We start from the raw sequence: 23,506 nt of genomic DNA on the forward strand, positions 1-23,506 counted from the left end.
ATGTTGGTTTACGTGCACCGCGAATTGTTTTCTACCCATTTTTTTTTTCATTTATGCTATTTTAGAGTAATTATTTCACTGTTGTGGTCCATGGGTGAAACCAATTATGAACAAAATTATACATTGAACTTGAAATTGGAAAACACGGTTAAACGTGGTTCATGCTAGTTTTCCAGAGAACTCTTTGTGCTTGCTTAGCCCAGTGCTGAGGAAAATATATATTTTATGATATCAGTTATGAGGTAGAACAACACACAGCAATACATAATGTAAAGGGTAAAGGGTAAAGGGACCCCTGACCATCAGGTCCAGTCGTGTCCGACTCTGGGGTTGCGGCGCTCATCTCGCTCTATAGGCCGAGGGAGCCGGCGTTTGTCCGCAGACAGCTTCCGGGTCATGTGGCCAGCATGACAAAGCCGCTTCTGGCTAACCAGAGCAGCGCACGGAAACGCCGTTTACCTTCCCGCTGGAGCGGTCCCTATTTATCTACTTGCACTTTGACGTGCTTTCGAACTGCTAGGTGGGCAGGAGCTAGGACCGAACAACAGGAGCTCACCCCGTCGCAGGGATTCGAACCGCCGACCTTCTGATCGGCAAGCCCTAGACTCTGTGGTTTAACCCACAGCGCCACCTGGGTCCTTACCAATACATAATGTACCATATGGTAAAAATGGAAATGAAATGAAGAACGCATTCAAATCTGTTTCCTGCTTCCATACATTTTTCTGTATATGTGTCCTTTGCGTAGAACAACACATGTGCATGTTGGGGAAAGGTACCTCTTAATTTCATTTTAAAATCATTTCAATCATGTTTCTATGCCCGGTTTTTGACCAACAACAATAAGCAGCTTACAAGTATACTGTATAAAAAAACTCAGTAACAACTCTATCCCCCTTGTTCCTGACATTGACCTTCAGTTTCCCTGCCTTACCTGGCAGGAAAGTGCCAAAATGTCTTGGGCTGGCCCTGCATTTATTGATAACAGCGGCATCATCATTGGCAGCAGACTCTTTTTGATGTCTGCTAAGTGCATTGTTCTTTAGGCAAGCTTACTGAGATGTGTAGAATGTGGACACATGTTTTAATCCTCTTCATCCTGGAGAGAAGTGACTAGTGGGGTGCCACAGCGTTCTGTCTTGGGCCCAGTCTTATTCAACATCTTCATCAATGGCTTGGATGATGGGCTTGAGGGCATCCTGATCAAGTATGCAGATGACACCAAATTGGGAAGGGTGGCTAATACCCCAGAGGACAGGATCACACTTCAAAATGACCTTAACAGATTAGAGAACTGGGACAAAGCAAACAAGATGAATTTTAACAGGGAGAAATGTAAAGTACTACACTTGGGCAAAATAAAAAATAAAAAATAAAAGGCACAAATACAGGATGGGTGACACCTGGCCTGAGAGCAGTACATGTGAAAAGGATCTAGGAGTCTTGGTAGACCACAAACTTGACATGAGTCAACAGTGTGATGCAGCAGCTAAAAAAGCCAATGCAATTCTGGGCTGCATCAATAGGAGTATAGCAACTAGATCAAGGGAAGTAATAGTACCACTGTATTCCGCTCTGGTCAGACCTCACCTGGAATACTGTGTCCAGTTCTGGGCACCACAGTTCAAGAAGGATACTGACAAGCTGGAATGTGTCCAGAGGAGGGCAACCAAAATGGTCAAAGGCCTGGAAACGATGTCTTATGAGGAACGACTTAGGGAGCTGGGTATGTTTAGCCTGGAGAAGACAATGTTAAGGGGTGATATGATCGCCATGTTCAAATATATCAAAGGGTGTCATATAGAGGAGGGAGAAAGGTTGTTTTCTGCTGCTCCAGAGAAGCGGACACAGGGCAATGGATTCAAACTACAAGAAAGAAGATTCCACCTAAACATTAGGAAAGCGTGTTCTCCTTCATGGAGAGCACGTGTTGCAGTCGGGGCTAGCAAGTCACCCCTCTGCTGCTGGGCGGGTTTGTATGGATGACCACTACTGCGATTGGGCTCTGGCTGTCATTGGGGAGATTTCTATGTTGCAACTTGTTGATGGACAGTCCAGAGCCTATAAATGACCCTGCACTCAGTGTCGGAGCCCTCCTGGCTTCGTGCATCGGATCGCCCGCCCTCCCGCCCTGTTATTAGGCCTCTGCGTTGACCTTGCTATGCCTGTCATGGGGTCGTCTGCGTTGAGCAGGGGCCTGGTAGGAATTTTTCCACTTAGCTGATTGGCTGGTGCCATTTGGTTTTCGCCTACTGCGTAGCAATTAGTCACAACTTGTAAGGTTGGCGGTTAGGCATTGGTTATAAATTGGTTTAGGAGGGGCAGAGTTGGCTGTGGTTGCCCCTTCAAGGCTGCGGCGGCGAGGGGAATTCCGTTAAAGGAATCCAGGGGCTCACCATGCTTGTCCGTTTCCCCCCGGTCGGGGGACAGGGCCCACGCAAGAGCCCCTGGGAGCATTTGGGGAGAACAGGCGCACATTCTCCCCAAAGCGTTTTCCCCTATACTGACTCCACAGGCGGGTGGATGTCAGTTCTGTCCCCAGCGGGACAGATAGTCTTAACCAATGCCTAAGCAACCACTCACTTATTTTGTATTCAATAAAGTTGTGGCCAAATTAATGCCAAAAACCTTAAACTTATATCTGGTGTGAAGTGTGTTTTACTTGAGGGGTGGATTGGGGACCTCGACACGCAAGAACATCCTGACAGTAAGAGCTGTTCGGCAGTGGAATTTGCTGCCAAGGAGTGTGGTGGAGTCTCCTTCTTTGGAGGTCTTTAAGCGGAGGCTTGACAGCCATCTGTCAGGAATGCTTTGATGGTGTTTCCTGCTTGGCAGGGGGTTGGACTGGATGGCCCTTGTGGTCTCTTCCAACTCTATGATTCTAGGATGGTGGAACACAGGAATAAAACGAACACTGGTAAATAATCATTCTCATTTTATAGATAGCAAACTTAAAATGACAGTGTTGAGTTAATCCAAAATCACCTCCTCTGTGTTGATAAACCATAAAGCTGTCCTGTGTGGCTGGGGAAACCCAGCCAGATGGGCAGGGTATAAATAATAAGTTATTATTATAAAGGTCCAAAGTGGACGCTTCCCCCCTCCATTTTGGGAGTGATGTGTAAGACACAGTGCACTATCCTCCGGCCTAAAACCCCCCAACAAATTCTCACTTAAGACAAATATGATGTATGTGAATACAAGCAGTGCAAGAAGCTCACATTCGCTATATTTATGCATATCATTAATGTCCAAAGTGGTACGTTACTAGGTTTGTTTCAGCGTTAAATGGTAATTACACGCAGAATGCTCCATTGCCTGGTTATTTTAAAATATATAGTATTTCACGAAGCAATAGCTATGTAAAAGATATGGTGTTATGTACTGATAAAATAATGCAGAAGTTTTTGGGTTCTTTTTCCTGGACTGTAAGCAATTCAATTATTTTGTTGCTGAAATAAATTAAGTAAAGCTTATTGAGTCCAATCTACTTCTCTTTCCAGGGAGTTGTAGTTCAATTTCATTTTTAATTGGAATTGAACGTTGCGGACTTCTTAGCACTGGTAAGCAAGATCTGGCAATAAAATAAGCTCTCCAATTTATAATAAAAGTTCATGAAATCTAGTAGAGGGAGCTAGCAGTATATCTACTTTAAATAAAAAATATCCACGAAATCTGTAGGAAAAATAATAACAAACCATTTTTAGAAAGCTGCTGTTGTGTTACAAATTGCTTTTTCTCGTATGAGATTTAGGTTACTTTGAGAATGGACAATAAATTGGTGGGGGCGGAAACGGGCAATGTAAAAATGAAAAATGTGACCCCCCCAACAATTTGTGGCTGAAGGGGATTTTCATCTGCCTTGCTGGCAACCTGTAACTTGAATTGTCTCCCGGAGTGGCGAAGCTCTGGTCACCTACTCAAAGAGCTTTCTCCTGAAAAAGCTTTAGCAATATGAGCCAGACAGCAATTCCAACCTGCCGCTGGAGCACAAGGCAGAAGTGCAATCCATTACTTTGATACAAGTCGTCAGCAGTAAAGGTGCAAAACGTCCCTTTATTTTATTTTTTCCAAGGAAAGAGTTTCAAAACTCAAAGGCAGGCTTGGGAAGCTGCCTTATAATGGGCGAGACTGTAGGACTGGCTAGCTCAGTGTTCCCCAAAGGAGGCAATACTGCGCCCTGTAGGGGGGCGCTGGTATGATCCAGGGGGGGGGGGGCGGTAATAGCCTCAGGTGCAATTGGGGGGCATTGAAAACATAAAGAATGAAGAGAAGAGAATTTTGAAAAACCTTTCTTACATCTGTTACACCTGTTGTGTAATGACACCGCCTGGTCGGGCGCCGTTGTGGGGCGGCTACAGTGCCTCCCCTGGATCTGGCGTTCATTCAGTGGTGTAGGAAGCGGGGGTGCGGTATGCCCTGTGTGTCATCACTGAGGGGGGTGACAAAATGGCAAAAATATGTGTTTTTAAAATAAAATTTAAAAAATTGGGCTCACAACAGTTTGTTTTTGAAGGAAAAAAAAAACACCTGCACCCCCTCTTCCTATGCCACTGGTAGCCAGGTGAGGCGGGGGGCACTGGGTGCCACACCGCGGGGCCTGCAGCGTGCCTGAGCCATGTGTCTCTCCTGGGGGGAGGTGGCGGGCGGACTGCCTGCAAGCTCCACGCGGCTTTTCCGAGCAGCGCAGGGCTTGCGTCTGCCCACCGCCTCGACCGCCCTACAGCTGAGGGGGAGGCTGTGGAGAGGCTCTGTGCAACGCGCCTTGCCTTGCCTTGCCTTGCCCTGCCCCCATGGGTGGCTCGCCCCGCCCCCAGCTGCAGGACGCACCAGGCACCCGAGCTATGCTGCTGCATTCATGCTGGTGGTGAGGGATTTTCCCAGGCTTGAGTGAATCCTTTTTGGCTTCACCCAAGCTCAGGGACCCAGGTGGCGCTGTGGGTTAAACCACAGAGTCTAGGGCTTGCCGATCAGAAGGTCGGCGGTTTGAATCCCTGCGACGGGGTGAGCTCCCGTTGCTCGGTCCCAGCTCCTGCCCACCTAGCAGTTCGAAAGCACATCAAAGTGCAAGTAGATAAATAGGGACCGCTCCGGCGGGAAGGTAAACGGCGTTTCCGTGGGCTGCTCTGGTTCGCCAGAAGCGGCTTTGTCATGCTGTCCACATGACCCAGAAGCTGTCTGTGGACAAACGCCAGCTCCCTCGGCCTATAGAGCGAGATGAGCAGCGCAACCCCAGAGTCGGACACGACTGGACCTAACGGTCAGGGCCCCCTTTACCTTTACCTTTAAGCTCAGGAAGTAGATCAGAGCTTGCTTGCCTATTTGGTCAATGGCAGGCGGGTTGTGGCACCTTTCTGTTTGTTCGTTGAAAGAAGGTATATTTCGAGGGAGGGGCTCAGTATTTTTTTTTCCTGAAAAGGGGGCAGTGGGACAAATAAGTTTGGGAACCTCTGATTTCAGCCAGCAGTAGCTCCACATCTGAACGGATTTCGAATCTGCTGTACTTAATTATGGCTGAACATCTATGCCTTGTAGGATTGATGTAGGATTGTTTGCGGTCTCTCCTGGGCTTTCTTTTCTTTTCTTTTTTTTTTGAGAGAGAGAGAGAGAAGGAGGGGCACTGCATAACCTGCCAAAGAAATGCTGACATATTAGCTTTGAAACTTCCAACCACAGAAATCATAGGAAAAAAATATATGCTGTAAAAAGAATATTAAAATGCAAGCAAGCTTTTTGATATCCGGTTTCTAATTATGGAAAAAATTAGGCCATTGTGACCCACACAGTTAGACAAAAAAGCCCCAGAGCGTGTTAGATAGAAAGTTGATATTTATGATTTGCAAGCCAATTTATCTATAGGCTGAGCGAAGCAGGAAATTCTAGTGGCTTATAATGAAAGATGTAGAAAACTCCTAGTTCAGATCACATATTAGCCTATAGCAAGGTTCACCCTCTTCTCATTTGCAATTTGGTATGATTTGTTTGTTTGTTTGTAACAAATATTTTCATCGCCTGTACAGAACTCAGGGCAAATTACAACCATTTAAAATCAAAGTATCATATAAAACAATAACAATGCATTGACAAAGTAGCATTAAGGAATACTACTACTATAAACTACCAGTATATAGTAAAAATTTAAGGAAGACAGATCCCACACATAAAACATAGCTTTAAAATGAGACAGTACATATATACTTAGCAGGAAATATCCTGCCACGTTGTTGTTGTTGTTGTAGCTACAAACCAGTGAGATACAGCCAGTGTTTTTTTCTGGGGGGACGCAGAGAGACGCATACCCCTGAATCTAAGTTTGGCCTAATTGAGGGGCAGTATTTCAGCAGTCACGAAATTAAAAGACGCCTGCTTCTTGGGAGGAAAGCAATGACAAACCTAGACAGCATCTTAAAAGGCAGAGACATCACCTTGCCGACAAAGGTCCGTATAGTTAAAGCCATGGTTTTCCCAGTAGTAATGTACGGAAGTGAGAGCTGGACCATAAAGAAGAATTGATGCTTTTGAATTATGGTGCTGGAGGAGACTCTGGAAAGTCCCATGGACTGCAAGAAGATCAAACCTATCCATTCTGAAGGAAATCAGCCCTGAGTGCTCACTGGAAGGACAGATCCTGAAGCTGAGGCTCCAATACTTTGGCCACCTCATGAGAAGAGAAGACTCCCTGGAAAAGACCCTGATGCTGGGAAAGATGGAGGGCACAAGGAGAAAGGGACGACAGAGGACGAGATGGTTGGACAGTGTTCTCGAAGTGACTAGCATGAGTTTGGCCAAACTGCGGGAGGCAGTGAAAGATAGGCGTGCCTGGCATGCTCTGGTCCATGGGGTCACGAAGAGTTGGACATGACTGAACGACAATATGAGTAGGAAAATGAGAGTACCCCTAAACATTATTATTATTATTATTATTATTATTATTATTATTATTATTATTATTATTATTATTATTATCATTTATTATTATTATTATTATTATTATTATTAGAAAAAAGCACTGGATACAGCCAGAGTGGGGGCCACACACATTTCACATGGCAAGCCAATGAAAAGAACCTGACGTTTGTTTATTATGAGGATTAGGAAGATAACGTGAAGTACACTTAAAGAAAATTAAGGTGGTTTCCCTGCTCCATGCCCCCGAGAGGGAGAGAGAAGAAAGCACCCTTTTTATTGTGACAACGGCCCATTTTTCTCATTTGGAGAAAAAAGCATGGCAAGGAACTTTCAAGGAAAATTTTATTTAATCTCTAGTGATTAAATTAAATGTCATCTGATGAGAGTGTATCTATACGGAGCTGAAAACTTTATTATGCTTCTTTATTTACATAAGCAGCAGCAGTAGCAGGTCTTTGGTAGAGTTTGCCTTCCTGAAAAGAAAGCTAGAGAACTATTTCAATTAATGCAGAAGATAATTTCTGTTCTATTCAGACTAAGTGCATTTTCTACCTTGTTAAGTCTTTATAGAAACAGCTGATCATTTCACTAGATTGCCTTCAATTCCATCGATGTTTCTGGTTGTTGTTGTTTTTACACATGGCTCCTGATTTCTTTCGAGTTTCTGTTGCTTAATATCATGATGCCACAGCTTCCTTTTTTTTAGTTGCAAGAGGAGAGAAGGATGGCAAATGTGAATCCATTCACATCACAGGTGTCAGACCACACCTGGAGTCCTGTGTCCAATTCTGGGTGCCACAATTTAAGAAGGATATTGAGAAGCTCGAACGTGGTCACACGAGGGCGTCCAAGATGATCAAGGATCTGGAAACCAAGCTTTATGAGGAATGGTTGACGGAGCTGGGTATGTTTAGCCTGGGAAAGAGGAGACTGAGAGGAGATAGCCATCTTCAAATATCTAAAGGGCTATCCCATGGAATATGGAGCAAGTTTGCTTTCTCCTGCCGTGGAGGGTGAGACCCAAACCAATGGCTTCAAGTTACAAGAAGAGAGATTCTGACTAAACTTTCTGAGGGTACGAGCTGTTCAATAGTGGAGCAGACTCCCATAAGAGTTGGTGGATTCTTCTTCTTTGGAGGTTTCAAAGCAGAGGTTAGGTGGCCACCTGCCAAATATGATCTAGTTCAGATTCCTGCATTGCGGGGGGGGGGGTGGACCAGGTGACCCTCGGGGTCTCTTCCAACTCTACAAATCTATGATTTTGTTATTCTATGACCCTGCAGCACTTAAGCATTTTAATGCATGTGTCCTGTTACCTTTAGGGTAGAGAGAGAGATCATTAAATGCCTCAGTCTTATTTTCTGCAATAAAGGAAGCTCCTATTGAACCATGTCCTTCAGACATCCATAATGGCGAAAGTAGCAGCATTATTAAGTATTTAATGCAGTGCCTTTGCTGCCGTGTTTGCTTATATATATATATGTGTGTGTGTGTGTGTGTGTGTGTGTACACTGCTTTGCTCTCATTCTAGCTCTGTTGATATAAAAGCTCTCACACATGCTGTCTTGTAGCAAAGGAACAAGAGGAGGGTGACATCTAATTAAATTCTTGCAATGCAAAGTAGTTATTCCTCTTCTTCTCCTTTTTGCCAATAGTTTAAATGGCACTTTGCTTCCCGTCAGTGATTTTATGCATTGCCAATTAGTACACTGAAAAAAGGGATTGCTCACAGAACCTTATGATTCTAATTGGGACTTCAGCATGAAAGGCCCATCAGAATAAATATCCAGTAACTCATCCTTTGTCCGGCTAAGAAAAGATAGGTCTCCAGTTCATTAGTATGGGCCATGCAACTACCATACCTTGCACTGTGAATTTAGAAGAGCTTTCAGTCCATACTCTGTAGGATTACCTCATGTGGGGGTTAATTGGCATTGTTCCTAATCCTGCAATAATTTCCATGCATGCACTTCATTTTAATGCATGCTGAATTAATATAACATTCAGGAATGTCAACACTGGAAAATGAGAATACCTTTGAAGAGGAGGGCCAGCTTACATTGTTCCCTTACGGCATGGGTAGGCAAACTAAGGCCCGGGGGCCAAATCCGGCCCAATCGCCTTCTAAATCCAGCCTGTGGACGATCCGGGAATCAGCATGTTTTTTACATGAGTAGAATGTGTGCTTTCAGTTAAAATGCATCTCGGGGTTATTTGTGGGGCATAGGAATTCGTTTATTTTCCCCCTCCCCCCCAAAATATAGTCCGCTGCCCCCCCAAGTCTGTGGAACAGTGGACCGGCCCCCTGCTGAAATAGTTTGCTGACCCCTGCCTTACTCCCACATCCCATATTTTCTTTCAGGACATCAAGCTTGCATGTTTGAAGGTTAACCCATTTATCCCATGTGAATTATGATTTTATTTGGTTCCATTTATTCCCACAACATTGCAAGTTGCACCACATTGAGCCTTATAGTAGGGACTGATACTCAGTTCTCCCCTTTTGCTAAGGTGTTAGAATACCCGCCTCCTGAGGGATATGAACACACACATGCAATGAAAACATTCCTCATGCTAACTCCCTAGCACAAACAATGTGTGCCCTCAAAGCTATTGCTTTTAGAAACAGAGCAGGAAATTAGGCTGCGTTCACACGGGAATTTATTCTGTTCCCCTGACATTTCACTAATTGCTCATTTCTCCATTACAGTGGTGCCCCGCTAGATGAATGCCTTGCTAGACGAAAAACTCGCTAGACGAAAGCATTCGTCTAGCAGAAGGCTGCCCCGCAAGACGAAAAAGTCTATGGGGCTGCCTCACAAGACGAAAAATATTTTTGGGGGGCGCGAAAACCTCCGCGCTCCATTGCCACTTCGCTAGACGAAAAATTCGCTCTACGAAAAAACTCGTAGAATGAATTATTTTCGTCTAGCGGGGCACCACTCTATATATGAGCCTCCGTACTATGTACTAGCCAGTTCCAGAAATCTAGCAGAATCTAGTGGAAGCTTCAGCACTCATTTCCATTTTCTTTGCTTCTGGGGGCAGGGAAATTAATCACTTGCAACCCCATTAATCCAGAAAATTGTGGGAGTATAGTGACAAACTGTGGTGTGGTATACTGACATATAGTTATTTCCTGCCATTTCCATTGGGTGGGGGGAGGTGGAATCATGGGGCAACAGAAACAGGCATGTGCTGAAAGAATCAAGGAGTAGTGATTGGACAAAGCCTTTGTTCTGTTGCACCATGCCTACTGGTGTGAATGAAATTTAACACAATATGCCGGTATATCAATAAATAAAAAAAGGCCACAGGTCCATAGCTTGAAATGAACATTAGAAAATAGGCCAGAAGTACTAACATTACAATCAATAAAACTAATGCAAAATTTCCCACTTCCCTTACTGCTCCACCTTGCAAGGTGAGATTGGAAAGGAAAGGAGGGAGAGCAGTGAGACTGACGGCTAAGACGACTAGGAGCATCTTGCACTGATGTGAGCTAATTATGAGCGAAGGAAAACTTTCAAGGGGAGTTTCAACTCAGCTCATAATTGGTGGGGCTTTCTTGAACTGAGGAAGTTTGTTTTCAAATCCCCCCCAAGTTCTAGAAGTTTGGCACTGCTCCTAATGGCCAGATGCTAACGTGAGCTGAGTGAGAGAGCTTCACAATACAAGAAATGTTTCTGCACCACACATTCAGATTAGAAGTATGTTGTCCTTTCGCACTGCATTTTTAATACAATAATGCGCCCAGCTGTGAATATACCAATTAGAGGACACTGAACTCTGAATCATACTGTCTCTTAGACTCGGAGTGTAAACAGGCCTGCAGGTCAGTGTAGATGTGCATATTGCCTGTATTTTTATTTCAAGACCCCAAGGAGCAGCTAGAGAGATAAGAACTGACCACCATACAAATGAGCATGGCAGCCATTAGTTTCTACATGCTGTGGCTTTGTCATTGAAGTCAGCACTTTGAGAATTATATACCCAGCCCTTTCAGGCTTTACATGAAATTCGGGAAAACTAAATCAAAGTGTCTGTGATTAAATTGGAACAAGGAGTCTTTAGAGATTTAGGGAAAGACTGTTGCTCTGGAATGATGGAAGTGGAACCAAATCTTGCATTTGAAAGTAATCCAAGACTGTAATCATGAAACAACTCTGTGGGTTGATTGATGGGATAAAATGGTAATCAGTATGTTTCGGAGGTGGGGGCAAGAGAGCAGGAAAGAGTGAACCTTCTTCATTGTTGTTCTTCAGTCGTTCAGTCGTGTCCGACTCTTCGTGACCCCATGGACCAGAGCACGCCAGGCACGCCTATCCTTCACTGCCTCTCGCAGTTTGGCCAAACTCATGTTAGTAGCTTTGAGAACACTGTCTAACCATCTCGTCCTCTGTCGTCCCCTTCTCCTTGTGCCCTCCATCTTTCCCAACATCAGGGTCTTTTCTAGGGAGTCTTCTCTTCTCATGGGGTGGCCAAAGTACTGGAGCCTCAACTTTAGGATCTGTCCTTCCAGTGAGCACTCAGGGCTGATGTCTTTAAGGATGGATAAGTTTGATCTTTTTGCAGTCCATGGGACTCTCAGGAGTCTCCTCCAGCACCATAATTCAAAACCATCAATTCTTCGGCGATCAGCCTTCTTTATGGTCCAGCTTTCACTTCCATACATTACTACTGGGAAAACCATAGCTTTTTCATGCATTCATCCTTCTTCATGCATTCATGCAAATCTGTGGGAGTTGCTTCTCCATGTTACTGTCCCACATGGTTGTGGTTATGTATTAAATTATAGCCTGCCTTTTGACTGGCACATTCAAGGTGGCTAACAAAATTCAAAATGGAAGAAAGGATTTACGCTAAATCAATAAAAAATAAATCAGTACACTGTGTGGTATCGTCACAACCTTGTGGGCCTTTCTATGTGGCTGTTGCATTTGCATATGTACCACAACCACAATCACAATAGCACCACAGGGAAGTAGTATCCCATGTGTGTGTAATGGGACAGAAAGTTGAGAGCACACTGATTCCCAGATGGTGGATCACAAGTCAGATGTCTTGGGCAATCCTGGAAGAAGGAAATGTTAATCTGAAGACAGGTTTCAGAATGACATGGTCTCTGCAGTACACATCTATGGATGGATAGGAATTTTTCATTTGGTTCACATTTTTAAGCAAACCAGCATAATTCACACCTCCTGGGCTAACACACAGCCTAGGATGCAATTATCTTTAGGATTTTACAATTCTCCAAATTTTGTGATAACAGCATCAGCTCAATGTACTGAAATGCTACAGACATAGCCAGAATTGCATCTGCAGTGATGAGCAGGTAATAACAGTTTAAATAAATAAATAAACGCTGTTTTGTGATCCAAGCACTATTTAAATGTGTAATGAAATGTGAATTGCTGTACAGATTCTTAAATAAATTAATAAACCACAGATTAATGTAGAACTAGGATGGAATGGAGTTGTGTGAATGAATGCATGGAAAATTGATACTGACCAGAAATAGTCTGATCAGCCTCTGAACACCAAAGGTGTAATAGTTAATGAAAGGAGTGGGAAGAGGTATCATTCAGGTATCAACAACCAGAGATTCAAGGTACAGTTTGTCCTTCCAATTTAAGTGGGTTTACCTGTTTCAGAGAGTGTGTATTAAGTAAGTTTGCTGTGAATCAAACATGATGTAAATGAAATTTCACCTCCGTCTCTATATCTCAGTAGTGGATTTTGCCTCATCCATCATATGCAATGTCCTCTGTCATTAGCAAAGTGCATGCAGAATACGTTAGAGTGTGTAAGTTTATGCTTGCAGAGAAAAAGGCAAGTCATGGCTAGTTAAAATCACGAGTTCAAGCATCCCACGAGGTGTGAGTCAGAGCCAGATGTGCTGCTGGCTTGAACTTAGCCTTCCTGTGTTGCATCTCTGCTGGAACAGTGCTTTACTGGAAAGACTGTCTATTCTGCAAGCTGTCTGCCTTGAATGAGAGGCAGACAGAGGTAGCATCACTTTATACTCGTACATAGTTGTTCTTCTACCTGTCAGAAAATTATACAGTTGCTGACCTTACTGAACCGCCTGGCGTATTTCTCCTACAAACAAATGTCCTAGATTCAATTGCACACTCCGCTGGCGAGCTGACTGCACTCTGCAGACACTGTCTATGGTGCTTTCAACCCTTTATGGCACATGGGATCGTACTTTTGCAAGGAATATTACTTACAAATTTCAGGACGCGTTTAAATTCTGAGCAAGGCAGTTCTTGAGTCATCCTGCCCCCTCCTGCCTTACGCATTTTGGATAAAGACTGGGACAGCTTTCATTCAGCGACAAACCTAGTAAGGAACACATCTCAGGGAAGGAAAAACACTGTGCGGGTAGATGGCTTGCACCATTAATTCTCTGAACAATGCCATGAGCACTTCTTGTGGGATTGCACTCCCTACGTTAATAATGCTCTGTGTGGAGAAGTCACTCCCTTTGTCAATCCTGAGCCTAGAAATAATGAGCTTGGAGAGAAAACATGGCGTGTCTTCTAGCAAGTGACGACCGTGCCACCTGGGGGACGTAGCTTTACCCTTCCTGGAAATTTACCCTTCCTGAAAATTTGGCTCCCAGTTCCTACTCGTAATGAGTTTCCACTGATTGGCCTGGAGTCATTTCTAGCGGTTGGGAAACTGCATTTATAAATGCAAAATCCGGGATAAGTTATTTGACTGGGGTGTTTGCTTGGACGAATGCTGACATAATGGTTCCCAAGAAACAGGGATTGTGTTTTAGGCCATGCTACTGTTTTAGCAATTGTACACCTTCTCTCCTGAATGGCTTGCGTAACCATGGCAGCAGGACCAGGCGCTTGCTGTATTCTGTATCTAAGTTCCCTGAAGCCTATGAAAATAAAACAACAGAGGGGGAAAAAATCATTTTCTTTCTTTTTTTGGTGGGGGAAAACAAAATGCATTTTGTTTTTCCTTTCCTATTTCTAATGTGCATCACCACATTATTAGGACAAAGCAGCTTTGGGGCAGAGAAGTGATGGGGGAAAAGAGAGTTGAGGGAAGGAATTGATATCCAAGATAATTGAACAAGTAATCTGCAACAGTAAAACGTATTGGTTTGTGTTGATTAATGTCACATCAGCTCTATACATTTAAAGCAGTACGATACAATTTTAAACAGGCAGGGCTTCCTCCTGAGAACTCTAGTTTGACAAGAGTGCAGAGTATGGAGAACTTATGAAACAGCAGTGGGATACTTGCTCTGCCCAATGTATGATGGAGAACAGCAACAACTGACAAAAGATAGACATAATACAGTACAAGGACAGGAAGAAGCATCATGGACAGAATAATAGCCACACACAAGAAGAACAAAGAGAGAGGTTGAAGGCTTCGCTTGTAGGACTGTAAATTATTTGATGTGTTAATGCGAATGGAAGTCGTTAAAACTGCAGCTGCGGTATAAGGGTTTGTTATTCTGACTGGTGTGTAATTGGAATATATAAGTTTTGGGAATGCAGAGTTAAAGTAAATTAATCAAATCATCAATTCTAGCATGCGGGGGCCCATCAAAATAATATAATTTGGCATCTGAACAATTGGCATTATTAATTGTATTATAATTTGGTATTGAGAATGAGGCTTTTATTGGGTTATTGTAATTGAAAACTAATAAAAAATATTACAGTGAGAAGAGTGTTGAGTTAGGAGACCCCTATTCCTCTCACAGAGCTACAATTCCCAGAATTGTTTCATAATCAGTTGCTTCTTTCAGAGGGTTCTGAAGATTGTAACTCTGGCTGGTGGCAGGGGGTATCCTCACAACTCTCAGCACCCTTCACAAACTAGAGTTGCTAGTTTATTGGAGGGGTTTTTTAATGTTTAGTGCTTTCAATGTTTAAATGGTGAGCATGTGCTCAAAATCAAACGACAAACAATTTATGTTGTGATTTAGCTCTTTGGTAGGCTGCATAAGAACATCCCCTGTGATAATTCAGAAAGGAGTGCATTGATTTTGCGTTCAACACTAGGATCTTAATCAATTAATTCTCTTTTGAAAATTCACTCCACATTTGTTCCAACCATCTTCCTAGCTTTAGTTGTTGTGGTTCTGTTTTTGAAACTACATATTGCTCTCTCCACGAGATGTTTGTAAATTATCTTAAGACTAATTTACTAGGCAACACAAGCCTTAATAAAACAAGAGCAATACTTCAGTGATTAGCAATGAATTTATTTAATTCTGCAAACCATCTCTCTGGCAGTCTGTGTTCTGCCCACAAGGAAATGGGACCCCCGAGGTGAAAAATATTCTTTACACTTGTCCCAGGGTATGGTCTAAAAGCTCATGAAGCACCACCTTGCTGAAGCTAAGCCGCACATGTATATCCTACAAACCACATGTATATCCTGCCTTGGGTTCCAAGATGGAAGGAAGGTGGAATATAAATGTGAGAAGAGGGGGAAACAATGCTAATGACCTAATGCTGATGTTCTCCTTTTACTTGTGTGTCTTCCCAGCTTTCCCTGCTGGAAGAGGCAGGTTTTGGAGGTGCCCTTCTTTATGTCGATCCTTGTGATTTACCAAAGACTCAGAACCTGAGTGAGAAAGCATTTATGGTGTCCTTGAACGGTGGAGGTGATCCTTCTACACCGGGGTACCCAAGTATTGGTGAGTATTACAAAGGGTATTTTCCCACTGCATAGTGCTGTTTTGTTAAGCTGTTGATTGAAAACTGGTGCATTAGAAGCATGGGGTAATGGTGGCCCATAGGCCCTGCTGCTTGCTTACCAGGAGTACCTAAATACTTTGCTCCCCTTTGTTATGTGCACCCCAGGCTGACAGGGGCAGCCCAGTCCATTTCACCACCTGAGGCTCTTGTGCTTCTGACCCCTAAGGTGGCTGCTTTTCTCCACCAGCAACAGAGGCAGTGGGACGGGAAGAGGGTGCCACCCAAGGCAGCTGCCTCAGGGGCAGACCAGCCCTTTCTGGATGTTACCAAGACTGCATGATTGTGCATGCACACCTGGGAGAGAATTCTGGGTGCTAATTTTAGCTGAATGGGTCTTACTGCATGGGATGAATTTATGTAACAAAGTGGATCTTCTCCAGGGAATGAGAAAGTCCTGAATATGTACGGCTGCTCAGTGTTACTAGCTGAAACAAGTGGCTTAGAAATTCTCTCTGTGTGTCTCTCTCTGCCTCAATCTGTCTCACTTTCTAGGTGTAATAAAAATCAAAGTTTTGTTCTCCTGCAATTCAAATTAAGTGAGACCATCTCCCGCCCATGTTGTCAGAATCCTATGAAGCTTTCCTTTTGTGCGATGCCCTTTTTATCACCTGTGCCTGGGAGTTTCATGGTGGTTCGGTGAAAGAGATCACTTTGAACCTTGCTAAAACAGCAACAGCAGCACCTGGAATCCAGAGTTGCCATTGCATTTAACAACATGGAAAATGCCCAGCACTGATTATCCCTGGACTCAGACTGGAGAGGCAGGTGGCTGCCTTTAAAAAGAAAAAGAAAAAAGCAGCAATCTGTGGCTAATTGGGAGGGGAAAGGGAGCAAGTGACACGTCAGCTTTTTTGCAGAGAGAAAAGTGACATGTAGTTGATAGTGAATTATGCCAGCACCTACCACTGAGTATTGGCAGCTGGTGAATGCTCCTGTTCTGATAGAATATTGGCAAAAGCCCTGGTAGGAGAAAAGCTTAAAACTACTGCTTCCCTTGTTCCTATTATGAGTCAAGCACCTGGATCCTCAAAATAGGGAATTATTTCACAGTAGCTTATATTGCATGCTGGGCTAAGCGGGCAACCGAGTTCAGAGAACTTGACCTTAGTGTGAGATCATCTGCTCGTCTTCAGAGAGCCAGTGTGGTGTAGTGGTTAAGAGTGGTGGACTCGTAATCTGGTGAACCGGGTTCACTTCCCCGCTCCTCCACATGCAGCTGCTGGGAGTGAAAGGTGGGATATCAAGTCCAAACTCCTTCTCTTCCTCCTCTTCTTCTTCAGCTGGTAGTTCAGGACCCACTTGATCCAAGGTCAATCGCAACTACCGCTGTGCAAATATATGGCAGTAGATCAAGGAATGGGTCCCCAGGTGCATGTCTGGGTTAAAAGTGGGACCCAAAAAGGTTGAAGATACCTGATCTCCTGGGGTATATTGTCTTCCTAGTCCAACTTGTCTTTGCAGGCACTTTTGTCTGCTCAAATTAAAAGACCTATGGTCAAAACAAAAAACAAAAAATAAAAAAAAATCCTTCCAGTAGCACCTTAGAGACCAACTAAGTAGCAACTGAATAGTCCTGAGATGGTATGTTTGATATTGTTGGGGCCAGTAATGGTGTTGTCCAGGTTTATGTGGCAGCAAAGTTGGCATCTCGGTTTATTGCAGGCTCTGGTACCAGTGTCCATGTTGAGTCCTGTTGTTGTATTATTGTGGGTGAGTTGTTTAAGATTGGGTGGCTGTCTGTAGGCGATGAAAGGTCTTCCTCCCAGAGCTTGAGAAAGAGAACTGTCATTGTCTAGGAGACGTTGTAAATCTCTGATGATGCATTGTACTGTTTTAACTTGTGAGCTGTATGTGATTACTAGTGGTGTTCTGTTGCTTTCATTTTTGGGTCTGACTTGCAGCAAGTTCCTATGGATTAGGGGAGTTTGATAATTTCAGTCTTTGCAGTGTCCTATACAAGATTCAACTTCTCTGCACCTCTTGGACTAACGTTTGGAACACAACTATATTTTAAATGTTGCAGCCCAGCTCTCAGCAGTTAAAACATATCAAACCATGTATTTATATGTGTCTCTGAATATGGATGTTTGTGCCTGGCAGTTCCAGACTGCCCTCAGATTGTGCATTTTTTTTGGGGGGGGGCCACCAGGATTGTGGGACTCTTTACACAGTGAAATCAAATTGGCATTATCTGTCCTGAGTTTCAGTATGTTTAATGGCAATGGCGCCCACCTGAGAGGTGCCAGAACTGAGTTCCGACGAGTTCCGGCTAGGTATGGGTATGTAAGTGTGTGTGACATGTTCCTCTGTATCACACCTCTCCTCTGTTGAGCACAAGGCAGGATTACATGGCTAGGCTGAGAGCTGGTGGTCGGCCAAAGGTCACCCCAGGGAATTTCATGGATTAACAGGGCATTGAATCTGTTCCCAGCCCGCCACCCCACCCTGCTGGACCTAGTCCAGCACTCAAACCAATACACCATGCCCAGATTAATGGAAAAATGTAATGCAACAGAATCACGGGGCAGGGGGAAGTGTTGAAGTTAATGCAGGCCAGAGGTAGGTTCATCCACCTGTATTTCTAACCCTGCCCTGCTGTAGCTGCAGCAGAAGCTTGAGACTGTCCCCATCCCTGCCATGTGAGCCTGTTTGAGACTCAAGGTGCCTTTTACACTGTGGGATGTGTAACGCTCATCTTGTTCTTTTCTCAATGTTTTCCTCTAACTGTTTGGTGGCAGCGGCAGAGGGGGGGAGGGACCATTAAGAACCCCACTGTGAAATTGTAACAAGGTTCCATCAAGAATATTTGGTTACTTGTCCAGACACCGGAGATCTGACTTGAATTGGCACTAAATCAGCCGAAGCAACAATGCTGTGATGCTGCATGACTGGAATGGCAGAGAAAGGTGTGTGTGTGTGTTGGGGGCGCGCGGGGGAAGGACGGTCAAGAGAAATATTTGCCTCGTCGTCATCGAAGGGTGTTAGCTATTCACAGCATGAAATGCGATGACAGCTCAGTGGGAAGGCATTGAGCAATTTCTCGGCAGCTCAGCCTACCTGACCTGGTGTTCTTAAGCACTGCCCTGGGGAGTGACAGAAGTAAATGTGGCAGCCTCCAGCTTTTACTCTTGTTCATTTCACGAGGAATGTTTGAAGAATGGCTTGCTGTTTATCTGTTCACTTGACCCCACAACGTTTTATGTAGCCGCCATGAAAAGTAAAGTTAATTGAAACGGTTACACCACCTCTAGGGCTAAGAGTCTAAGGGTGTAGACCGTATGCACTGATTTTTTTGATGGATGCAGTAAATGCTCTTTTTTGGGGGGTGTTTCATGGAGCATTGCAGGGGGGGAAACTGCATAGGCATGTGTGTGTGTGTGTATGAAATGGATGGTTTGTGCCAAGCCTTTAACATTGTTTGCACATCTTTACAAGTCTGTAAATATGAGCTCTTGCCTCTTAAAGTCAAAGTCTTTTTTTTTTTTTAACCCCATCTAGAAACACAGCAGGGAATTCTTTTTTTGCCTTCCTGGCTGCTTGTTAAAGGTTTGTCACAAGAACAGTGCAGATCAATTGACCCCCCTCTGCACATCAGATGCATTTATCCTTTATTTCTTGTATTTATATTTCGCCTTCCTATGCAATATGTTGCCAGTGGAGGTTTAGTGGCGTTCGTCCCTCAGTGAAGGCAGCCAGAATAAAAACAGAAGGGGAAAAAAACGCCAAATCAGTTTGTATTCTTAATGAAAGGGCGGACGTATCAGGATTCAGCTACAGGGAAATGCAGAATTGTGGGCCATATGCTTATTGTGGGTTGCCCGTGGCCACTGGGAGAAAGGGATGGTTGGCTAGATGGGCCTCTGGTCTGATCCAGCTGAGTTCTTCTTATGTACATCCCTGGCCCTGTAGGAATTCCTTATGGTAGGGTTGTCATATCCCGGACATACCCAGAATACTGTAGTCAGAAGCAGTGCGTGGTTGGAAATCAGTAAAATGTCTGGGGAAATCTGGACATATGGCAAGCCATGTCGGCAGTGCTGGTTCCACCAATTTTCCTTAGAAAATAGCTCAACAATTTTGCTTTTGTGTCTGGATTTTCACTTTTTGAAATATGGCAACCCTACCATACGGAAGCTCAGTTTCAAATGTGTCAGGGACAGGGCAGAGGAGGAATGTTGAAGACCACCTCCCCCTCCTGAGCCTTCCAGGGAGAAGGAAGAGGAAGACAATATAGGTTTACAACAGGGGTTTGATGGAGGTCACAACTCAGAGGCAGATGAGGGGGAAAGTTGGGAAATCATGGGAGAGCCAGAGCAACACCTGGCTGACACATCGTTAGAAAGCATTCCAGACCCCCCCTCCATCTCCCAGAACCTGGGGTGCCTTGAAAGTAGGAGAGCAAAGAGCTCAAAGGCAGAGGGCAGGTAGCAGCACCCGTAGAAGCGACGAATGAGGAAGTGGGAGAGACCGGGGGTGGAGATTCACTCAGGATAATGCCATTATCCAAGAGGCTGGGTTCTATAGCCTCTCTCTGAAATTACTGAGTAAAAAAAGGACATAAAGAATCCTTCCCTTTACATTCTTCCAGCCTCCTGACAAAATGCTTGGTTTAGGAAAAACCATACGACTAAGATTTGATACAGGGATCAGCCCACTGCCTCCTGTTTGAGAAATGTTGCTAGACTTAAAGGAACATAGGAAGCTTCATTTTACTATGTCAGACCATTGGTTCATCTATAGCTCAGTATCATTTTTAGCACACCCACCTGGGCCTCTAGCCATGACCACCAGTATGGCATGCAGCCCCCAGAAGGTGGCCTTTGAGGGAATGCATACCTTGGGCTGAAAAGGGTTCCCCAACCCTATTGTATGGGATGAGGAGGGAGGAAAGATGAAGCCCCAAAGAGAAAATGGCTGGCCATGAGGCCTTCTTCAGACTTGGCAATGCAGCAGAACGAGAGACCCTCCAAGTGTCCCTATTTTCCAGATTTATAAAAAACCATCCCGGTTTCTGATTTGATCCCAGAATGTCCCGCTTGTTGTTAGGGTGTCTCTATTTTCATCAGAGGAATGTTGGAGGGTTTGGAGTTATCTGACCCCCAGAGCCATCTGAAGGCAGCCCTGTACAGGGAAGATTTTTAATGTTTAATGTTTTAGTATGTTTTTCTATATGTTGGAAGCCACCCAGAGTGGCTGGGGCACCCAGTCAGATGGGCAGGGTATAATAATAATAATAATAATAATAATAATAATAATAATAATAATAATAATAATAATAATTAATATGTCCCTATTTTCATCAGAGAAATAATAATAATAATAATAATAATAATAATAATAATAATAATAATAATAATAATAATTTATTTATACCCTGCCCATCTGTTGGAGGGTGTGGAATAATAAGGAAGGGAGCCCTCACCCAAGGTCCAAGAGTGGCCCATCTGAATAATGATAGGAAGATCAGCAGGGTGAGTCTTTTCTATGTGGGTTTTTCTTGCCTTCACTGCTTTCAGCCACTTGGGCTGTTGTTGGCAGGGAACTGTTCGGTTTTATCCGAGTGCTGTAATTCAGAGCATTTTCCTAGGCTGAAATCTCTCATCAGGTATATATATATAAAATAACTCAGTAAATGAAGATATGGAGAAAAGCTATTTACCAGGCTTCCTGTGTAAATAGCAAGACATCACTACTACAAGGAGTAAGAACCCCATTCCTGAGATAAGCCACTCGGTAATGGGATTTCTATCTCTGCCATTGGGTGGAGGGAGCGAAACAAACAAACAAAATATCATAAGGAAATGCTGAGAAAGCATCAGCGGTGAGATGGCTGCTATCTGTTTCTGAAATGCTGAAATACAACAGCTTAGTTCAGTAAATACCTTACGCTCTTGACAGAAGTTTCTAGAGAAATGCCCTTCTGAAAAATTAATCGGGCAAGTTATAGCAGTAGCAAAACCATATACTGTATATGTGTTACTCTTTGACAGCATGCATTGCACTGAGCTGTCACATCATTTATTTGAGAACCACAGCTTGTTGGTTTACATTATGATGTCCCAAACATTTTGTGTGTGTGTACGGTGGTTAGAGTGTAAGACTAGGAGCTAGGAGACCAGGGTTGAAATCTCCAAGCTCATCTGGTGACCTTGGGCCAGCCACTGTCTCTAAACCTAACCTTTCTCACAGGGGTCTTTGTGGGGATTAAATGAGGAGGGGAAGATGCCACCTTGAGCTCCTTTGAAAAGAAGGTGGGATATAGAATCTCAACTAAAGCATCCATGGCAGTTGGTCATCCCACCTCTGCTTAAAAATTACCGGTACCAAGGAAGGAGAGTCCATCACCTCTCATGGGAGACCGTTCTACTGCTGAACAGCTCTTACCTTCAGAAAGCTCTTCCTGGTGTTCCTTTCATTACTTGAAGCTATTGGTCCATGTCCTACCATCTGGAGCAGGAGAAAACAAGCTTGCTCCATTTCCCAAGTGACAGTCCTTCAGGTATTTGAAGGTGGCTATCATATGTTCTCTCAGTCTATTGTTCCCAGGCTAAACATACCCAACTCCTCATAAGGCTTGGTTTCCACACCCTTGATCATCTGGTCACCCTCCTCTGCATATATGGATAGGTGAATGTAAATTTTCACCGTCACACACTGTTCTCTCTCTCTCTCTCTCTCTCTCTCTCTCTCTCTCTCTCTCTCTCTCTCTCTCTCTCTCTCCCTCTCCCTCTCCCTCTCCCTCTCCCTCTCCCTCTCTCCCCCCCCCGATTGTTTCCTTTTTTCCAAAACAAGAATTTGGGACAAAACCAGCCAACTTTGTGCAACTGTAGCAAAAGCCAGCAGAGCACTCAAGAAGGATTCACGAAAAGCCTTTGACACTTACTGCTTTAGTAGTGTGGCATTGTTTAATTGAGCATAGTCAATTATTCTGCAGTATTTACAGAGGATCATTTAGAATATGCATAAGCACACAGACTGTGATTGAAATTTATGCCAATTTATTTGTAGTGAGAACAAGAATCCCATACTCTTTAGTTGGCTGTTGTTTTGTAATCTGAGGTTTCTTCTTGCCGTCCTCTGCTTTTCTGATATTTCATTCCCTTGGAGACATGGAGCTGAACAGGCAAAAATAGCTGGGAAAAATCTGCATTGTCTAGCAGTTTCAATCACGCATATGCATCGTGGCATAAGGTGTTTCCTTGTAAATCATCTCAACTTTCACAAGATTTCTATAGCCCTTACTTGTATGGTCCTTCAAGGAGATATATAGCATAGAACTTGGAATTTAAATAGCCACATAATTCCCACCCACCCTTGCATATTTGCCTTTGCAGCTGTGAGAGCAATCTGGTAAAAAACACTCTGGTTTGGGTTTGTTTTTGTTCCTTTTTTATACTGAATCCTTTCATAACAAACTCTCAAAACCATTTCATATACATAGCTGCAGAGATCACTCTCCCAGTATGTGTGATCAAAATGGAAGTAATAGTATTTGCATGTTGTTAAAATGATGAGATTCCACTTTTTGTGCTGCTTAGCCATAGAGCAGCCGCATAGCCCAAACACAGCAGTGAATAATTTCTGCAAGTAGGACAGGATAGGAATGGAAGAAGGAAAAAGCAAACTTTGCACCTTAGAAAAATGTGTGATGCTTTCAAGTGCTGCTTGTCAATGATTGTGTGCAAGTGAAACAAAAGCAGGGTGGGATTAGTATATTTAGACCACCTCTGCTCAAAATATTTGCAAGTGTTGTGCCCACCAAAAAAGTTTTCTGCATAACTTTTGACCTTAGACTTTGTCATGCGGAAATTTACCCTGGTCTTCAGACAGAAAGGTTCTGGTGTTACTGCTGA

At 43.8% G+C, this 23,506-nt stretch overlaps 1 protein-coding gene across 1 annotated transcript in view; it reads left to right on the top strand.

The window, feature by feature from the left end:
* NAALADL2 (N-acetylated alpha-linked acidic dipeptidase like 2) overlaps nt 1-23,506 on the top strand; it is a 506,548-nt gene that overhangs the window by 242,397 nt on the left and 240,645 nt on the right. Inside the window, 1 exon segment of the mRNA XM_033150674.1 lies at nt 15,442-15,592. Within this exon segment, the coding sequence (XP_033006565.1) occupies nt 15,442-15,592 (151 nt within the window).

Source organism: Lacerta agilis, chromosome 5, assembly GCF_009819535.1.
Source record: "Lacerta agilis isolate rLacAgi1 chromosome 5, rLacAgi1.pri, whole genome shotgun sequence".
Lineage (NCBI taxonomy): Eukaryota > Metazoa > Chordata > Lepidosauria > Squamata > Lacertidae > Lacerta > Lacerta agilis.